Raw genomic sequence first — 21,234 nt, 5'->3', positions numbered from 1 at the left:
ATTTTTTTAGACATGTATCTTGTGCGCACGAGAAACTTTCTCGTGCGCATGAGATAGTTTTGTTTTATAAAATTATACAATTTTTTTATTTAAATTGTATTTATTTATTTATTTTTTTAGACATGTATCTCATGCACACAAGATAGTTTCTCGTGCGCACGAGATACATGTCTAAATAAAATTAAAAAAATTAAAATTCTATTTTTTTTAATTTTTTTTTTTATAATTTTATAAAAAGTTTTTCATGCGCAAAGATACATGTCTAAAAAAAAAAAAAAAAAAAAAAAAATGTTGTTTCCCCCCATGTCCCTTTAGGGGCTCAGTAGTTTGTAAATGTTGCAGTTTATAAATAAAGGTTTATAAAAAAAAAAAAAGATTAAAAAAAAATAAAAATAGAAAATAGCCTCTGCGAATAGATCTAACGAATCGATGACTAAATTAATCGCCAACTATTTTTATAATCGATTTTAATCGATTTAATCGAATAGTTGTTGCAGCCCTACTCAAAACCATGGTTACAAATTTCATTTTTTGGGGTAAATGCTCCATGTGCATTCTGTTGATTTGGCAGGGGGGGTGTCGAAGGGGCGCCCGGGGGAAGGTTTGGGGGCGGGGGGGGACGTCCTCCTCTTTTGCAATGCATAGTTCAACTCTAAACTAGTATGTTTGAACCTTTTAAAGAGCATGCAGACGAGTTTGTAAGAGCGGTAAAAACAAACTTATCACCACAGAGTGGGAGATCCTGCTCGTGCGGAGCCTACGTGGAAATAAGATGGCGACGAAGCGTACTTACAACTTCCCAGTTTGGGGCAGGGGGAAAGAGCACAATAAATCGGACTAACATTTCTCAGGATACATCACTTGCAAGGTTTCTTGTCCGAGCCAAAGCGACAAATAATCACAATAACCCCCCATACCCAGCCAAACTAGATCTATTGATTACAAGTGTGTTGCCACTCCTCAAAGACCCTCCAGACACTTCCAAAAGAACCCTCAGAACCGTCCATGTGGTCCACCCGGACCTCAGCGAGATAAGATACTTCATGGCGGGGTGTGGGGGGGTCGCCTTAAGCATTCCTCCGCCTACTTCTTCTCCTTCTTGGTGGACTTCTTCTTGGAGGCCGGGGTCTGGGCGGCCTTGGGGGGCTCGGGCTGGCCGGACTGGGGCGGGGGCAGCGCCTGCTGGCCGGCCTGCTGGGCCATGGCCTGCTGCTGCTGCTGCTGCTGCTGCTGCTGCTGCTGCTGGGGGTTGGAGGTGAGGGTGGCCGTGCTGCCCGGGATGTAGACGTTCTGCCGGTAGTCGGGCACGTGCTGCAGGGTGAACTGGGGGCTGTAGCGGGTGGTCAGGCCCATGGTGCCCGGTCCCAGGGTGCCGGTCGCCTCGCCCACTTTTGGATGAGAAGAAGAAATCTTATTAGAAAAAAAAAAAACACGGCACATGTTTTTCTGTATTATGTAGGGGTGTAACGGTACACAAAAATTCGGTTTAGAGGTCACGGTTCGGTTCATTTTTGGTACAGTAAGAAAACAACAAAATATACATTTTTTGGTTATTTATTTACCAAATTTGTAAACAATGGCTTTATCCTTTTAACACAGGGAACACTATAATAATTCTGCCCACGTTAATCAACATTAAACTGCCTCAAGTTGTTGCTCAGATTAAATAAAATGACAAAAAAGTGCAACATTAAACAGTTTCAAGTCAACTCATCATGCTTAGTTTATTACAGCATTTGGGAAGCCTGTAGTTGATTTTTATTATGTAAATGTTATATTTTTATCAACATGTGATAGCAGGGACCCTGCCATTCAAAACTAGGCTGCTCCATTACTAATGATTAATGTAACTATAGCTGAAAAAATAGTACAATAGCAATAGGAGAGACTATTCATCCCTGAACACCATGGAGTTCATGTAGGCTTAATGATGCAGTTACATTATTATATCAACTATCAGAGACAGAAACTCTTCATTTAACATAAAGTCCTTTTTTGCTGCTTCAACACAGCTCAATCTACACAGAAAAAGGTAAAGTGAAATAACAGACAGACAGGGCTTTGCTGTCCGTAACACACACACACACACACAATGCATAATGAGCTAACGTTATGTTAAAAGCTAATTAGCCTTCACCTCAAGCCAGGACTGCAAGTGAGCTGTGCTGCTGTGATGTTACTAGTAGTTGACTGGGAGGTGTTTATTATAATTTGGAGAGAGTCCGCAGCCTGATGATTACCTGCTGAACACCTACCTGCTCATTGACGGTTGAGCACTGACACAATGCGCTCTGAATACGCACTGCTGATTGGCTGTTACCGCTCGGTGTTGGTTTTATCAAATACATTTCCCCCCAAAAATGCGACTTATACTCCAGTGCGACTTATATATGTTTTTTTTCCTTCTTTATTATGCATTTTCGGCCGGTGCGACTTATACTCCGAAAAATACGGTATATTGTGTTTTGGAAAAAGGTTGTCATAAACGTTACTTAATTCATTAAAATAATAATACAAAAGAAAACAAATGTTTATGCATATGTACATTTATTCAGTTATAAACATTTATTCCCTTTCATGGATCTAAACTTTACCACTGCCGGTAGTTTTGTTCTATACTTTTATTGTAATATTTTCAGAATGTGTTTGTTCTATTTTTGGCCAAAGTAAGACTAAGAAAACAATCTGAAGTTGTCTTTATTTTTTTTTGTTTTAATGCCATGATTTTAATAGTCCGGCCCGCGTGTGCACAGATTTCCCCCCATGCGGCCCCTGAGCTAAAATTAGTTTGACACCCCAATGAGTTTGGAACTGAACTCGGGGGGCCAATATGATGTCATTCCTGGGCCGGAATTGGTACACGGAGCCCTGCCCTAAAGTCACAGTAGAGAGCACTGAGGTGTGTGAGAATTTTCAATATTGAAATCCAATTATGAGGCCAAACTTTGGGGGTTTATTAACAGCATTTGTCAGAAAAATGATAGCACAGGCGAGACAGGAGGTGCATGTTTTTGACAAATTGTCACCCTTGTGCGTGTGTGCAGCCGTTAGCTTACACAAACAACTAAAACCACGTGATACACATGTCTAATTACTAGAGATGTCCGATAATGGCTTTTTTACCGATATCCGATATTCCGATATTGTCCAACTCTTAATTACCGATACCTATATCAACCGATACCGATATATACAGTCATGGAATTAACACATTATTATGCCTAATTATGTTGTGATGCCCCGCTGGATGCATTAAACAATGTAACAAGGTTTTCCAAAATAAATCAACTCAAGTTATGGAAAAAAAATGCCAACATGGCACTGCCATATTTATTATTGAAGTCACAAAGTGCATTATTTTTTTTAACATGCCTCAAAACAATAACAGTGCAATACTTTTTCATAACACGCTCACTACTGCCTAGTTTCTCTCGTTATATTCTTATTTTACTGTTATATTTTTATTCTCATTGCTCTTTATTTTTATTCTTATTGTAATATTTTTTATTATTTACTTTTTGCTTTTTAAATTCCATCTCAATTCTGTACACTGCTGCTGGAATTGTAATTTTCCTGAGGGAACTCTCCTGAATTTTATTTTTTTATTTAGCCTTTATTTAACCAGGTAAAAATCCCATTGAGATCAAGGATCTCTTTTCCAAGGGAGACCTGGCCAAGAGGGCAACAGCAAGGTTACATTAAAAAAACAGTAAACAACACATAAAACATCACATTTACAACATTAAAACTTGCTCACATGACACATGTGCATACAGACAAGGTAGACTGCAGTCCTTTCACAGAAACTTTAAACTCATTCAATGTAGGAAGGAATCAATAAAGTACTATCTATCTATCTATCCAAACAGAAGCTTGGAATTTGGGACATGCTCTCCCTGAGAGAGACTATAGCGGTAGCGGGGGGGCTTATATTGTAGCGTCCCGGAAGAGTTAGTACTGCAAGGGATTCTGGGTATTTGTTCTGTTGTGTTTATGTTGTGCTACGGTGCGGATGTTCTCCCGAAATGTGTTTGTCATTCTTGTTTGTTGTGGGTTCACAGTGTGGCGCATATTTGCAACAGTGTTAGAGTTGTTTATACGGCCACCCTCAGTGTGACCTGTATGGCTGGTGACCAAGTATGCCTTGCAGATATTATGTTACTCGGACGGCACGCACGCAGAGGAAATGGCTTTAAGGTTTATTGGCGCTTTGTACTACTCCCTACGTCCGTGTGCACAGCGGCGTTTTAAAACGTCATACATTTTACTTTAAGAAACCGATACCGATCATTTTCGATATTACATTTGTAAAGCATTTATCGGCATTTGTTTATGTATCCAAACAAATACGTGCTGCTTTGTCCTCTTGCTTCGAGTGCATCGCTGCTTTGCTGAGAATTCTTCCTCAGCCTCTGCAATGCAGAGAACAACCCCCCCCCCCCCCCCCCCCTCACCCTCCTCACCCCCCGCCCCTCAGCAGCTCCTCCATGTCACTCTGTGTGAACATGCAAAGAAGCTCGCTCGCTTTCACGGTTTAAAAAAAACAAACACTTTTGCACACCATCACTCCTCCTTCCCGTGTCTGGCCTTTAGAGACGCGCTTCATTTTCCATCACTGTCCTTTCCTCCCTGCTGACGTGGAGGAGTGTGTCTCCAACATACGTGGAAGGAAGGCACTGGTATTTTAATTTGAAACTCCTGTGCTTCGCATTATACTTCTTTTTTCCAAGTCATTCCAGAAATGAGTCACATGCGTGTGCAGGAACAGGAACATGTAACGTCCTGTTTGTGACACAACACTGTGCGTGTTTATCGATGACCACAGCGAGGTGTCCGGACTCACCGTTTGCCGCGGCCATCAGGGCTTGGAGCTGCTCCGCTTCAGTTGGGGGTTGGGGCCAGGGGCCGGTTCCCATGGCAACCTCAGGTCCTCCGGCAGCCCTGCGTGTGTTGGAAGGGAGAGAGGAAAGGAGGGTGAGACCCACTGGCAATAACAAGTAGCTTTAGTCCTTGGTGGCAAATACAGACTTTGGTCAAGGTGTCATAGGGTGGCTACACAAGAATGACATCAATTCACCATCACGGGCTTGTTGACCAAAGGAAAGAACCTGCAATCTATTTTATTGTCCTGGTCCTCACCATACTTGCCAACCTTCCCGATTTTCCCGGGAGATTCACGAATTTCAGTGCCCCCTAATGGCCTTGAACTCGATAATTTCTTATCAAACATCATCCCTAGGCGTGCCTTAAAGGCACTGCCTATAGCGTGCCGGCCCAGTCACATAATATATGCGGCTTCTACACACACATAAGTGATTGCAAGGCATACTTGATCAACAGCCATACAGGTCACACTGAGGGTGGCCGTATAAACAACTTAAACACTGTTCAGATATGCGCCACACTGTGAACCCACACCAAACAAACACATTTCGGGAGAACACACCGCATCGTAACACAACATAAACACAACAGAACAAATACCCAGAATCCCTTCCAGCACTAACTCTACAATACGCTACGATATACACCCCCGCTAACACCAAACCCTGCCCCATCTCCCGAATTCGGAGGTCTCAAGGTTGGCAAGTATGAATCCTCACACTGCGTGAACACACAATCTATTTTATTGTCCTGGTCCTCACCATACTTGCCAACCCACCCGATTTTCCCGGGAGACTCCCGAATTTCAGTGCCCCCTCCCGAGAATCTCCCGGGGCAACCATTCTCCCGAATTTCTCCCGATTTCCACCCGGACAACAATATAGGGGGCGTGCTTAGGGATGATGTTCGAAATCGGTTCTCCCGGTTGTTCGATAAGAAAAGAACCGATTCCATGGACTCAAATCCCTTTTTGAGAACCGGTTCCCGTTATCGAGACCACTATAGTAGAGAAAAAGAGTTGGTTCTTTATTCGAATCCCTTCCCACGTACAGAAAATGCCCTGTGGGACGTGCAATGTTATGACTATTTGATTGTAGACTCTTGCTGACACCTTGTGGCGATATGAAAATACTACGCGTCATTAGTTTGGGCACTTCCGGGTTGAGACAATTGAGAAGTAGACAAGTTGTGTTAGCTCTTACAAGCCTTGGAAAAGACAAGTCTGTAAGTAAACTGTTTAACTTGTTTATGTAACTCAATATTAAGGTGGAAAGTGGTTAAGTTTTTGTGTTACTGTATATATTTGTTTTTCTGAAAAATCCCACTTAATACACTTTGGGTAACAACAGTCAATATTTATTTTTTCAATTTTTTTTTAGGGGGGTAAGAGTCAATATTTATTTATTTATTTTATTTTTTTCTAATCAAATAAAAGTGAGCTTTTGTTAAACCAAATATTGTGTTTTTTTCCATATACAACAACCTATCTGGATTCGATAAGAAAATCGATTAGGAATCGGTTCGATAAGCGGATTCGATAATGGGCTCGAACTCAATAATTTCTTATCAAACATCATCCCTAGGCGTGCCTTAAAGGCACTGCCTATAGCGTGCCGGCCCAGTCACATAATATATGCGGCTTCTACACACACATAAGTGATTGCAAGGCATACTTGATCAACAGCCATACAGGTCACACTGAAGGTGGCCGTATAAACAACTTTAACACTGTTACAAATATGCGCCACACTGTGAACCCACACCAAACAAACACATTTTGGGAGAACACACCGCACCGTAACACAACATAAACACAACAGAACAAATACCCAGAATCCCTTACAGCACTAACTCTACAATACGCTACAATATACACCCCCGCTAACACCAAACCCCGCCCCATCTCCCGAATTCAGAGGTCTCAAGGTTGGCAAGTATGAATCCTCACACTGCGTGAACACACAATCTATTTTATTGTCCTGGTCCTCACCATACTTGCCAACCCTCCCGATTTTCCCGGGAGACTCCCGAATTTCAGTGCCCCCTCCCGAGAATCTCCCGGGGCAACCATTCTCCCGAATTTCTCCCGATTTCCACCCGGACAACAATATAGGAGGCGTGCCTAGGGATGATGTTCGAAATCGGTTCTCCCGGTTGTTCGATAATAAAAGAACCGATTCCATGGACTCGAATCCCTTTTTGAGAACCGGTTCCCGTTATCGAGACCACTATAGTAGAGAAAAAGAGTTGGTTCTTTATTCGAATCCCTTCCCACGTACAGGAAATGCCCTGTGGGACGTGCAATGTTATGACTATTTGATTGTAGACTCTTACCTTGTGGCGATATGAAAATACTACGCGTCATTAGTTTGGGCACTTCCGGGTTGAGACAATTGAGAAGTAGACAAGTTGTGTTAGCTCTTACAAGCCTTGGGAAAAGATAAGTCTGTAAGTAAACTGTTTAACTTGTTTATGTAACGCAATATTAAGGTGGAAAGTGGTAAAGTTTTTGTGTTACTGTATATATTTGTTTTTCTGAAAAATCCCACTTAATATACTTTGGGTACAAACAGTCATTTTTTTTTTTTTTTTTTTTTTTTAGGGGGGTAACAGTCAATATTTATTTATTTATTTGATTTTATTTTTTTCTTATCAAATAAAAGTGAGCTTTTGTTAAACCAAATATTGTGTTTTGTTCCATATACAAAAACCTATCTGGATTCGATAAGAGAATCGTTAAGGAATCGGTTCGATAAGAGGATTCAATAATGGGCTCAAACTCGATAATTCCTTATCAAACATCATCCCTAGGCGTGCCTTAAAGGCTCAGTCACATAATATATGTGGTTTCTACACACACAAGTGATTGCAATACATACTTGATCAAGAGCCATACAGGTCACACTGAAGGTGGCTGTATAAACAACTTTAACACTGTTACAAATATGCGCCACACTGTGAACCCACACCAAACAAACACATTTCGGGAGAACACACCGCACCGTAACACAACATAAACACAACAGAACAAATACCCAGAATCCCTTGCAGCACTAACTCTACAATATACATCCCCTGCTAACACCAAACCCCGCCCTATCTCCCGAATTCGGAGGTCTCAAAGTTGGCAAGTATGGTCCTCACACTGCGTGAACACAATCTATTTTATTGTCCTGGTCCTCACCATACTTGCCAACCCCCCCGATTTTCCCGGGAGACTCACGAATTTCAGTGCCCCCTCCCGAAAATCTCCCGGGGCAACCATTCTCCCGAATTTCTCCCGATTTCCACCCGGACAACAATATAGGGGGTGTGCCTATAGCGTGCCGGCCCAGTCACATAATATATGCGGCTTCTACACACACATACGTGATTGCAAGGCATACTTGATCAACAGCCATACAGGTCACACTGAGGGTGGCCGTATAAACAACTTTAACACTGTTACAAATATGCGCCACACTGTGAACCCACACCAAACAAACACATTTCGGGAGAACACACCGCACCGTAACACAACAGAACAAATACCCAGAATCCCTCGCAGCACTAACTCTACAATACGCTACAATATACACCCCTGCTAACACCAAACCCCGCCCCATCTCCCGAATTCGGAGGTCTCAAGGTTGGCAAGTATGGTCCTCACACTGCGTGAACACAATCTATTTTATTGTCCTGGTCCTCACACCGCGTGAACACGAGCTCTGCACCTAAAAAACTGGGTCATGCTGCTTTTAATCCGTGTTATACGAGTGCTACACAACAAGCAATCCTCTTGAATAAATTACAATAAGGCGGGGGGGATGGGTGGGGGTTAACAAAACACAGCTCACATAGTTGAGCGTCCGCCATCTTCCTCTCATCGTGCTTGAGATGAAAAAAAAAACCAGGGAGCGCTTCATTTACACTAAACCAGCCTCTGGTTTATCGCTTCCTGTGGTTAGTGTTATCACTTCCTGTGGTCCAGAGTGCTGTTTATCTCCTAGAGTTATGCTTTATTGCCTCGCCGGGAAGATCCAAGCCTGCGTCTGAAGATAACCTCCCCTCCGACACATTCTTGTTGACTTTTTGGTAGCCCTAAATTAGGCGGAAAAGCCACACATGTGATGATGGCGGGCTACACACAAACAGGCACAGACAGTACAGCCTGAGGAAAATATACAAACCTCGTTTCCATATGAGTTGGGAAATTGTGTTAGATGTAAATATAAACGGAATACAGTGATTTGCAAATCCTTTTCAACCCATATTCAGTTGAATATGCTACAAAGTCAACTTTATTTTTTTTTTGCAAATAATAATTAACTTAGAATTTCATGGCTGCAACACGTGCCAAAGTAGTTGGGAAAGGGCATGTTCACCACTGTGTTACATGGCCTTTCCTTTTAACAACACTCAGTAAACGTTTAGGAACTGAGGAGACACATTTTTGAAGCTTCTCAGGTGGAATTCTTTCCCATTCTTGCTTGATGTACAGCTTAAGTTGTTCAACAGTCCGGGGGTCTCCGTTGTGGTATTTTAGGCTTCATAATGCGCCACACATTTTCAATGGGAGACAGGTCTGGACTACAGGCAGGCCAGTCTAGTACCCGCACTCTTTTACTATGAAGCCACACTGTTGTAACACGTGGTTTGGCATTGTCTTGCTGAAATAAGCAGGGGCGTCCATGATGGCAACATATGTTGCTCCAAAACCTGTATGTACCTTTCAGCATTAACGGTGCCTTCACAGATGTGTAAGTTACCCATGTCTTGGGCACTAATACACCCCCATTCCATCACAGATGCTGGCTTTTCAACTTTGCGCCTATAACAATCCGGATGGTTCTTTTCCTCTTTGGTCCGGGGGACACGACGTCCACAGTTTCGAAAAACAATTTGAAATGTGGACTCGTCAGACCACAGAACACTTTTCCACTTTGCATCAGTCCATCTTAGATGAGCTCAGGCCCAGCGAAGCCGACAGCGTTTCTGGGTGTTGTTGATAAACGGTTTTCGCCTTGCATAGGAGAGTTTTAACTTGCACTTACAGATGTAGCGACCAACTGTAGTTACCGACAGTGGGGTTTCTGAAGTGCTCCTGAGCCCATGTGGTGATATCCTTTACACACTGATGTCGCTTGTTGATGCAGTACAGCCTGAGGGATCGAAGGTCACGGGCTTAGCTGCTTACGTGCAGTGATTTCTCCAGATTCTCTGAACCCTTTGATGATATTACGGACCGTAGATGGTGAAATCCCTAAATTCCTTGCAATGGCTGGTTGAGAAAGGTTTTTCTTAAACTGTTCAACAATTTGCTCACGCATTTGTTGACAAAGTGGTGACCCTCGCCCCGTCCTTGTTTGTGAATGACTGAGCATTTCATGGAATCTACTTTTATACCCAATCATGGCACCCACCTGTTCCCAATTTGCCTGTTCACCTGTGGGATGTTCCAAATAAGTGTTTGATGAGCATTCCTCAACTTTATCAGTATTTATTGCCACCTTTCCCAACTTCTTTGTCACGTGTTGCTGGCATCAAATTCTAAAGTTAATGATTATTTGCAAAAAAAAAATGTTTATCAGTTTGAACATCAAATATGTTGTCTTTGTAGCATATTCAACTGAATATGGGTTGAAAAGGATTTGCAAATCATTGTATTCCGTTTATGTTTACATCTAACACAATTTCCCAACTCATATGGAAACGGGGTTTGTACATAAGCTCCATTTCTTTTGCACACATAAAAGGCAAAGCACTTCTTACACAACACCGCACGCGACAAAATATTGCCACAGTCCTTTTTCTACGCCACAGCAGGCATTGTGGCCTAGGTATGCACACCCCATCAAACTTTTAGGGAGACTAGAACAGAAGCTCTATGAGTCGAGTACAGCTACACACAGCACAGCCTCGGTGTCACAAGCAACTCTCTGCCCTTGTTAGCCAATCAGGTCCTGTCGGTGGTCGACATGGAAACGCCGATGAGCGAGGAAGGGCAGAGAGTGGCCACACGTTCTACGTCTAAATGAGTACCTGGTCCCACTCTTCGGCGTCCATCGTATGTGTGTACCGTATGGCATGTGGGGACTAAGAACACAACATGTTATACAGTCGCAAACAACTACTAACTTCTTCTCAAACTTTTTATTTGTTTGTGCTTGTAGTTCACCATTTCTCATATTTTTAGTTTCTCTCAGTATGATGTAGTGCAGTGCAGAGGTGTCAAAGTGGTTTTCACTGAGGGCCACATGGCAGCTATGTCTGGCCCCAGAGGGCCGCTTCTAACAGTGAATACTATTATTGCACAATTTTTAATGCATTTTTTTAAGCTAAAATGTAAAAAAAAATATGGTAAGTTGCAATAAATTCACCTCAAAATGTATTGTATATTACTGTAAATGTAAAATAAGTGCTTTTTTTATGGTTAAAAAAAGGCAGCTCAGTTGCCAGAATTTTACTGTAAAATTTTTATTTGTTTTTTTACTGTAAATAAAAAAAAATGCAATTTTACAGTAAAATTTTGGCACCTGAGCTGCCAGGTTTTTTTTTTATACCGCATATCAACAACTAGATTTTTCGGTGTATTACTGTAAATGCCAAAACAGCACCACCGTTTATTACAGTAAAAAAAAAAAAGTACTGTTTTTTTCATTTAGAAAAAAATGTTGTAAAAACCACAGTAAATGTCACAATTTTACCATGAATTTTTTTGCTACTTTTACATTGCACAATTTGATGGATAACTCGCTTTGAAATCATCATTATTGGTATTTATTTCTATACAAAAAAAATGGTTTGAATGTTTGATAAAATGTTTTTGCATAGTTAGACAATATTTTATATTTTTTAATAAAAAAAAAGAAGTTTTTAATTAAAAATTTTTTTTTTTTTAAATTATTTTGGTTTGAATGTTTGATCAAATGTTTTTGCATAGTATTTAAGTTAACATAATTTGCGATTACATGGAGTACATATATTTTTTTCCTCCCAAAATACAAAAAAAGAATACATTTAGGAAGAAAAGTTACAGTACTTTTTTTGATACATAGTAATTCCAGGCTTTCGAGGGCCAAATAAAATGAAATCTGGCCCCCGGGCCTTGAGTTTGACACATGATGTAGTGGAATTCTACACCACAGTGAACTGCAAACATAACAATTAACATATTGTCACATTTTTAGTTATGATTATTGAATTATATGAATAAATTGGAAGTGAGCTTTATAATCATTACCAATTGAGTGAAATGAATTATATTTAAATAGCGCTTTTTCTCAAGAGACTCACAGCGCTTTACATTATGAAACTCAAGCCGCCCCAAAGCCATGTTTTCAGTGTGTTAGTAGGGTAAAATATATAAAAATAGATACTTTTAAAATTTTAAATATTGAAACATGTTCATTAAAAAAATAATGTCTTTTTGTAGGATTCTAGTTAATATAATAAATACAATAAAGTCAATAAAAGTAATGTAGTACTAATTAAATTGAAAAAAAAAAAAAGATAAATATTTCAAAAGTATTAAAATATTAACTCTGGAAAATAATTGGAGAACAAACACTATGTTTTAACATTTTTTAAACAAATAAAAAAAATATTTAAGTTATGATGATTTATAAAAATGATAAATATTCATAGCATAAAGCATAATTCACCTTTGTTTCTATGGCCGGTTGGAATAGTTTCCGTTATTGTCAATACTTTGAGGAATGTTCAATATTCAACCAAATAAGAAGTTTGGTCATATATATTTGCATTCGTGTTTTCATTTTTAAACAGTGAATATTGGGCTTTTTTCCCTCTTTCTTTTAACTTTTTGTTAATAATATTGTCACATTTTTAGATATTTAGATATTTTTTTAAATTTCAAATATTAAAACATGTTCATTAAAAAGGTAATGTCCCATTTTAGGATTCTAATTAATACAATAAATACAATCAAATTAACAGGGTAATAATTACATTTGAAAAAAAAAAAGATACATATTTAAAAAATATTAACCCTGGAAAAGAATTGGAGAACAATACTATGTTTTTAAAATGTTTTAAACAAAACAAAATTTAAGTTATGATGATTTATAAAAATGATAAATATTCGTAGCATAAAGCATAATTCATATTTGTTTCTATATCCAGTTAGAACAGTTTCCATTATTGTCAATACTTTGACGAATGTGCAATATTCAACTAAATAAGAAGTTTGGTCATATATATTTGCATTCATGTTTTCATTTTTAAACAGTGAATATTGGGCTTTTGTCCTCTCTTTTAACTTTTGGTAAATAATATTGTCACATTTTTAAATATTTAGATATTTTTAAAAATTTTAAATATTAAAATATGTTCATTAAAAAGGTCATGTCCCATTTTAGGCTTCTAATTAATATAATAAATACAATACAATTTATATGGTACTAATTAAATAGAAAAAATATATAAATATTTAAAAAATATTAACCCTAGAAAATAATTGAAGAACAATACAATATTTATTTGATTTTATTTTATTTTTAACAAATTAAAAAATTATTAAAACTATGATGATTTATAAAAAAAATATACATATTTGTAGCATAAAACATAATTCACGTGTTTCTATATTTGGTTAAAATAGTTTCCGTTATTGTCAACTTTGAGGAATGTTCAATATTCAACTAAATAAGAAGTTTGGTGCATATATATTTGCATTCATGTTTTCATTTTAAAACAGTGAATATTGGGGTTTTTCCCTCTTTCTTTTAACTTTTTGTAAATAATACTGTCACAATTTTTAGATATATTTTTTAAAATTTTAAATATTAAAACATGTTCATTAAAAAGGTAATGTCCCATTTTAGGCTTCTATATTAATATAATAAATACAATACAATTAATAGGGTACTAATTAAATAGAAAAAAAAAAAGATAAACATTTTAAAAATATTAAAATATTAACCCTACAAAATAATTGAAGAACAATACAATATATATATATATATATATATATATATATATATATATATATTTTTTTTTTTTTTCTTTCTTTTTTTTTTAACAAATTAAAACATTATTACAATTATGATGATTTATAAAAAATATACATATTTGTAGCATAAAGCATAATTCACATGTGTTTCTATATTTGGTTAGAATAGTTTCCGTTATTGTCAATACTTTGAGGAATGTTCAATATTCAACTAAATAAGAAGTTTGGTGCATATATATTTGCATTCATGTTTTCATTTTTAAACAGTCAATATTGGGCTTTTTTCCTCTCTTTTAACTTTTGGTAAATAATATTGTCACATTTTTAAATATTTAGATAATTTTTTAAATTTTAAATATTAAAACATGTTCATTAAAAAAGAACTGTCCTATTTTAGGATTCTAATTAATATAATAAATACAATACAATTAGGGTACTAATTAAATAGAAAAAAATATAAATATTAAAAAAATATTAACCCTAGAAAATAATTGAAGAACAATACAATATTTTATTTATTTTATTTTATTTTTAACAAATTAAAAAATTATTAAAATTATGATTTATAAAAAATATACATATTTGTAGCATAACGCATAATTCACATGTGTTTCTATATTTGGTTAAAATAGTTTCCGTTATTGTCAACTTTGAGGAATGTTCAATATTCAACTAAATAAGAAGTTTGGTGCATATGTATTTGCATTCATGTTTTCATTTTAAAACAGTGAATATTGGGTTTTTTCCCTCTTTCTTTTAACTTTTTGTAAATAATATTGTCACAATTTTTAGATATTTTTTTTAAAATTTTAAATATTAAAACATGTTCATTAAAAAGGTAATGTCCCATTTTAGCCTTCTAATTAATATAATAAATACAATACAATTAATAGGGTACTAATTAAATAAAAAAAAAAAAAAGATAAATATTTAAAAAATATTAACCCTAGAAAATAATTGAAGAACAATACAATATATATATATATATATATATATATATATATATATATATATATATATATATATTTTTTTTAAACAAATTAAAACATTATTAAAATTATGATGATTCATAAAAAATATACATATTTGTAGCATAAAGCATAATTCACATGTGTTTCTATATTTGGTTAAAATAGTTTCCGTTATTGTCAATACTTTGAGGAATGTTCAATATTTAAATAAATAAGAAGTTTGGTGCATATACATTTGCATTCATGTTTTAATTTTTAAACAGTGAATATTTTTTTTTTTTTTTTTTACCTCTTTCTTTTAACGTTTTGTCAATAATGCACAAGCATAAATGACAAAATTCAGATATGCAAAAAATAAAACACATGTTGTCCCTCATTCCATTTGAGATAAGCTCTTGATGACATCCTATTGTGCAGAGGTCCCTAATGAAGTGTCCATGGTCCCTGCAGTATTTATGTGTGGAAAAGCTTCCTGACCAGATTGATTCCCCCCAGCTGCTGTTTAACAGCACAGAGTTGTGCAAGAACTACTGTGGAACGTTGCTGCATGACGACACGGAGCAACATGTTATCATGTGTGGCGCCGTGGTAACAGTCTCCAAACATGTCATCACTTAGATAAAAAAAAAAAACAACACAAAAAACAACTACCCTTCAAATGCCAGAAAAAAGAGGCGAGAACAAGTACATTCTTCTTCCCCTCCCCCACCAGCGGCTCTGGCGACCATCGCTCATCTGCAGCACGGAGCCGGCGGAGGAGGAGAGGAACACGAGGGGGAGGGAGCGAGGAGGCTGCGGCAGCCATTTTAGAAAGCATGGATGCATCAGTCAGGAGTGTGAATCTTAAGGGTGTAACGGTACACAAAAATTCCGGTTCGGTACGTACCTCGGTTTAGAGGTCACGGTTCGGTTCATTTTCGGTACAATAAGAAAACAAAATATACATTTTATGGTTATTTATTTACCTAAATTTGTAAACAATGGCTTTATCCTTTTAACATTGCTTTAAAGGGGAACATTATCACCAGACCTATGTAAGCGTCAATATATACCTTGTTGTTGCAGAAAAAAGACCATATTTTTTTTAACCGATTTCCGAACTCTAAATGGGTGAATTTTGGCGAATTAAACGCCTTTCTATTATTCGCTCTCGGAGCGATGGTGTCACAACGTGACGTCACATCGGGAAGCAATCCGCCATTTTCTCAAACACCGAATAAAATCAGCTCTGTTATTTTCCGTTTTTTCGACTGTTTTCCGTACCTTGGAGACATCATGCCTCGTCGGTGTGTTGTCGGAGGGTGTAACAACACGAACAGGGACGGATTCAAGTTGCACCAGTGGCCCAAAGATGCGAAAGTGGCAAGAAATTGGACGTTTGTTCCGCACACTTTACCGACGAAAGCTATGCTACGACAGAGATGGCAAGAATGTGTGGATATCCTGCGAAACTCAAAGCAGATGCATTTCCAACGATAAAGTCAAAGAAATCTGCCGCCAGACCCCCATTGATCGGTAGCACGGCAAGCAATGGCGGCAGTTTGTTCCCGCAGACGAGCGAGCTAAACCCCCTGGATGTCTTGGCTCACACCGCTTCTACCGTCCCTTAAGCCACCGAAGATGATCAAGAGAAGAATATCGACCCTAGCTTCCCTGGCCTGCTGACATCAACTCCAAAACTGGACAAATCAGCTTTCAGGAAAAGAAAGCGGATGAGGGTATGTCTACATAATATATTAATTGATGAAAACTTTATTCATTACTCGCGGTTTTACGTAAATTATTATACATAAACTGTGTTTACCAATAATTGAGCTTAAAAACATTAAAACACTTAAAAACAAACACATACCAATCGTTGGTTAGAAGGCGATCGCCGAATTCGCCTTCGCTTTCTCCCGTGTCGCTGGCTGTCGTGTCGTTTTCGTCGGTTTCGCTTGCATACGGTTCAAACCGATATGGCTCAATAGCTTCAGTTTCTTCTTCAATTTCGCTTAAGCCGCTGAAATACGAGTCTGAATCCGAGCTAATGTCGCTATAGCTTGCTGTTCTTTCCGCCATGTTTGTTTGTGTTGGCTTCACTATGTGACGTCACAGGAAAATGGACGGGTGTATATAACGATGGTTAAAATCAGGCACTTTGAAGCTTTTTCTAGGGATATTGCGTGATGGGTTAAATTTTGAAAAAAACTTCGAAAAATAAAATAAGGCACTGGGAACTGATTTTTAATGGTTTTAACCCTTCTGAAATTGTGATAGTGTCCCCCTTTAAAATAGCTCTGTGTGTGATGGATGTGAGCCACCCCGAGGCTGATCATGAATGATTAGCATAACAATAACATACATATACACACAGGGGCCATTGCCAGGGTTAATGCGGTCAACATATATCAAATATAAACTAAATAAGCTAAGGCTCAGAATTGGTTTCTTAACTAAACCTTTCTACATATAAAGTGCAACATTAAACTGCTTCATGTTGTTGCTCAGATTAAATAAAATGACAAAACTTTTCTTCTACATACAAAAAGTGCAACAATAAACAGTTTCAAGTCAACTCAGTCAACTTGTCTTTTTTCCCCCTAGCCTTTAAACCCTGGTGACTTTCACTCAATTTTCATGTTTTTTGCCAGAAAAATCAGTTTATCCACATTGTTTGCAGAAAGAGCAGACCTGCTTGCAGTTAAAATGCAAGTTAAAATGGTCCGAGAGCCAGCTCCAGCTCGTGGTGCCCAAGACCAGACTTAAATCCAGGGGAGACAGGGCCTTCTCTGTGGCTCTGGAACACTCTGCCCCTCCATGTTCCAACTGCTCCCACAGTGGAGTGTTTTAAGTCTCGTCTTAAGACCCACTTTTATTCTTTGGCTTTTAACACTACGTGAGTTATGTGGTCCTCTGTTGTCCTCTGTGTTTTTTTGTTTTTTTAAATAAATTTTGATTTCTATTTACTGTTTTAATTGGTTTTACCCTTTAAACTAGTTTTTAATCCTATTTATTTTTATATTGTTTTTATATTTATTTATTTTTTGTTTTTATTCAGTCATTAATGGAGCTAAGGATAATATTTGAATATTGTTTTTAATATTGTTTTTAATATTGTTGTGCAGCACTTTGGAAACATTTTTGTTGTTTTAAATGTGCTATATAAATAAAGTGGATTGGATTGGATTGATAAAATGTCTCCAGCTGTGGAAAATACCCTTTCAGGTATGGCGAGGTAGTGCCTGGCTATCTTGGCAGTAAGAGGATATATGGGCTCATTGTTCTTCCACCATAGAAGTGGGTCAAAATGTAGTTTTTAATGCAATATGGTCTTAAATCTGCTGCTATAAAAACATTTGTTATTGCTTTAGCCCTGCCTGACTCGCCGAGGAGAGGCTGCTTGAATGCGGTGGCAGCTGTGTTTGTTCGTCTTTCTCTTCGTTGAAGCGATGTTATCCGTTGTTGTATCGCACCGCGAAGCCCAAATGTTCCCAAACGGGAGATGTTGTAGTAGCCCGGTCGTTGCTAGCATGCCGTCTGTCGTGCCTCGGTGTGCATTGATTGATTGATTGGTTGAAACTTTTATTAGTAGATTGCACAGTACAGTACATATTCCGTACAATTGACCACTAAATTTCAACTTGTTTAAAGGGGAACATTATCACAATTTCAGAAGGGTTAAAACCATTAAAAATCAGTTCCCAGTGGCTTATTTTATTTTTCGAAGTTTTTTTCAAAATTTTACCCATCACGCAATATCCCTTAAAAAAAGCTTCAAAGTGCCTGATTTTAACCATCGTTATATACACCCGTCCATTTTCCTGTGACGTCACACGGTGATGCCAATACAAACAAACATGGCGCATAGAACAGCAAGGTATAGCGACATTAGCTCGGATTCAGACTCGGATTTCAGCGGTTTAAGCGATTCAACAGATTACGCATGTATTGAAACAGATGGTTGTAGTGTGGAGGCAGGTAGCGAAAACGAAATTGAAGAAGAAACTGAAGCTATTGAGCCATATCGGTTTGAACCGTATGCAAACGAAACCGACGAAAACGACAGGACAGCCAGCGACACGGGAGAAAGCGAGGACGAATTCGGCGATCGCCTTCTAACCAACGATTTATATATGTGTTTGTTTGGCATTAAAGGAAACTAACAACTATGAACTAGGTTTACAGCATATGAAATATATTTGGCAACAACATGCACTTTGAGAGTGCAGACAGCCCAATTTTCATCAATTAATATATTCTGTAGACATACCCTCATCTGCACTCTTTTCCTGAAAACTGATCTGTCCAGTTTTGGAGTTGATGTCAGCAGGCCAGGGAAGCTAGGGTCGATAGGGGGTTTAGCTTGCTCGTCTGCGGGAACAAACTGCCGCCATTGCTTGCCGTGCTACCGAGGTCCTTTGTCCCTGAATTGCTCACACACTCCGGCAGATTCAATGGGGGTCTGGCGGCAGATTTCTTTGACTTTATCGTTGGAAATGCATCTGCTTTGAGTGTCGCAGGATATCCACACATTCTTGCCATCTCTGTTGTAGCATAGCTTTCGTCGGTAAAGTGTGCGGAACAAACGTCCAATTTCTTGCCACATTCGCATCTTTGGGCCACTGGTGCAACTTGAATCCGTCCCTGTTCGTGTTGTTACACCCTCCGACAACACACCGACGAGGCATGATGTCTCCAAGGTACGGAAAACAGTCGAAAAAACGGAAAATAACAGAGCTGATTTGACTCGGTGTTTGTAATGTGTTTGAGAGCGAATAATAGAAAGGCGTTTAATTCGGCAAAATTCACCCATTTAGAGTTCGGAAATCGGTTAAAAAAATATATGGTCTTTTTTCTGCAACATCAAGGTATATATTGACGCTTACATAGGTCTGGTGATAATGTTCCCCTTTAAGTCGGGGTCCACGTTAATCAATTCATGGTACATATATATACTATCAGCATAATACAGTCATCCCACAAGTTAATCATCAGAGTATATACATTGAATTATTTACATTATGTACAATATTTACAATCCGGGGGGTGGGATGATGAGGGTTTAGTTGATATCAGCACTTCAGTCATCAACAATTGCATCATCAGAGAAATGGGCATTGAAACAGTGTAGGTCTGATACATTTGATTATTTACAATCCGGGGAGGTGGGATGTGGAAGGGAGGGTTAGTCAAGGGTTGAGGTTGACTGGAGGTGTTGTTTTAGTGCGGTTTTGAAGGAGGATAGAGATGCCCTTTCCTTTACACCTGTTGGGAGTGCATTCCATATTGATGTGGCATAGAAGGAGAATGAGTTAAGACCTTTTTTGGATCGGAATCTGGGTTTAACGTGGTTAGTGCGGTGCGCTACTTAATATGTCCGTGTGGAAACTCGAACCAAACCGAACCCCCCTTACCGAAACGGTTCAATACAAATACACGTACCGTTACACCCTTAGTGAATCTCTTCCAATTGGGCTATCAAAAACAACCACAAGGACCTGATGTCCTCTTTAACAACCCCTCTATGTGTCATCGTCCATCATGAGTGTGAGTTAAAGGAGTTGACTCACCCACTGGGTCCGGGTCTCTGTCCCTGGTTAAAGCGCCAGTCGTTGTTGGGCGGCTTTTGCTGCAAAAAGACGAGAGAAGCGGAGACATGAAATGCACGTTCAAGAGCAACAAAGTGGCACCCCTCTCCGGACTTTATGTCATGTTGCTTTGTGGCTGACACATCTGTTCGTGTAAGTGTGTTGTTTGTGCACTTTTGCAGCATGATTAAACAAACGCTGTCAGCATCCGCATGCGGTCCTTGTTGTTTTTTTTGAGCTGGAAATGTGAAAAGAGCAGCACAAAATGGTGCAAAGCTGAGGTGTCCTCTCAGTGCACTAACATCTGTCCAGCACACTGAATGGAACTTAGGAGTTATGCAAAAAAAAAAAAAAGGCATAACTAGGTCAGCAGCTATAAAAAGTTGTCCCTGTTCCTCTTTTATTCATCCTTCCCTCTACAGACACACTGTTATTACTATATATTATACTTAACAGTAAAATGCAAGCCATATCAGTAAAAAACCTACAGAAAACGGTGCTTAAAAATGCGACATTGTGTCTCCATGCCTCCAATTTGTTGATACATAACACACAAAAGCTAATACAAATAATAACAGAAGACATGAACAAATTAAAAAGATGGTTTGACAAAAACAAGACTATCTTTGAATCTCAGTAAAGCTAAAATAATGCTATTTGGCAACAGTAGAAGGGAAAGTCAAACAATTATAAATAGGCTGAGTAGATATTGAAAGGTTAAAATAAAACACTTTTGGGTGTAATAATTGATGATAAAATGAACTGGAATACTCATGTAAGAAATATACAACATAAAGTAGCAAGAAACACGTCAATAACGAATAAAGCAAAACATGTTCTAGACCAAAAAATCACT

General features: G+C 38.2%; 1 protein-coding gene across 24 annotated transcripts in view; it reads right to left on the bottom strand.

The window, feature by feature from the left end:
• Positions 1 to 362: 362 nt before the first annotated feature.
• LOC133583004 (protocadherin gamma-C5-like) overlaps positions 363 to 21,234 on the bottom strand; it is a 212,622-nt gene continuing 191,750 nt past the window's right edge. For 12 of the 24 annotated variants that reach the window (XM_072912445.1, XM_072912444.1, XM_072912440.1 and 9 more), the window contains exons 2-5: positions 20,361 to 20,419; positions 10,906 to 10,959; positions 4,844 to 4,941; positions 363 to 1,388 (exon numbers count right to left, since the gene is read on the bottom strand). In XM_072912445.1, the coding sequence (XP_072768546.1) occupies positions 1,084 to 1,388; positions 4,844 to 4,941; positions 10,906 to 10,959; positions 20,361 to 20,419 (516 nt within the window). In that variant the 3' untranslated portion in view covers positions 363 to 1,083. The remainder of the gene's footprint in view (positions 1,389 to 4,843; positions 4,942 to 10,905; positions 10,960 to 20,360; positions 20,420 to 21,234) is intronic. The other 12 variants (XM_072912454.1, XM_072912453.1, XM_072912441.1 and 9 more) reach the window with 1 other exon arrangement.

The sequence above is a fragment of the Nerophis lumbriciformis genome, linkage group LG36 (genome assembly GCF_033978685.3).
Source record: "Nerophis lumbriciformis linkage group LG36, RoL_Nlum_v2.1, whole genome shotgun sequence".
Lineage (NCBI taxonomy): Eukaryota > Metazoa > Chordata > Actinopteri > Syngnathiformes > Syngnathidae > Nerophis > Nerophis lumbriciformis.
This window is presented reverse-complemented; position numbering and strand designations above follow the sequence as displayed.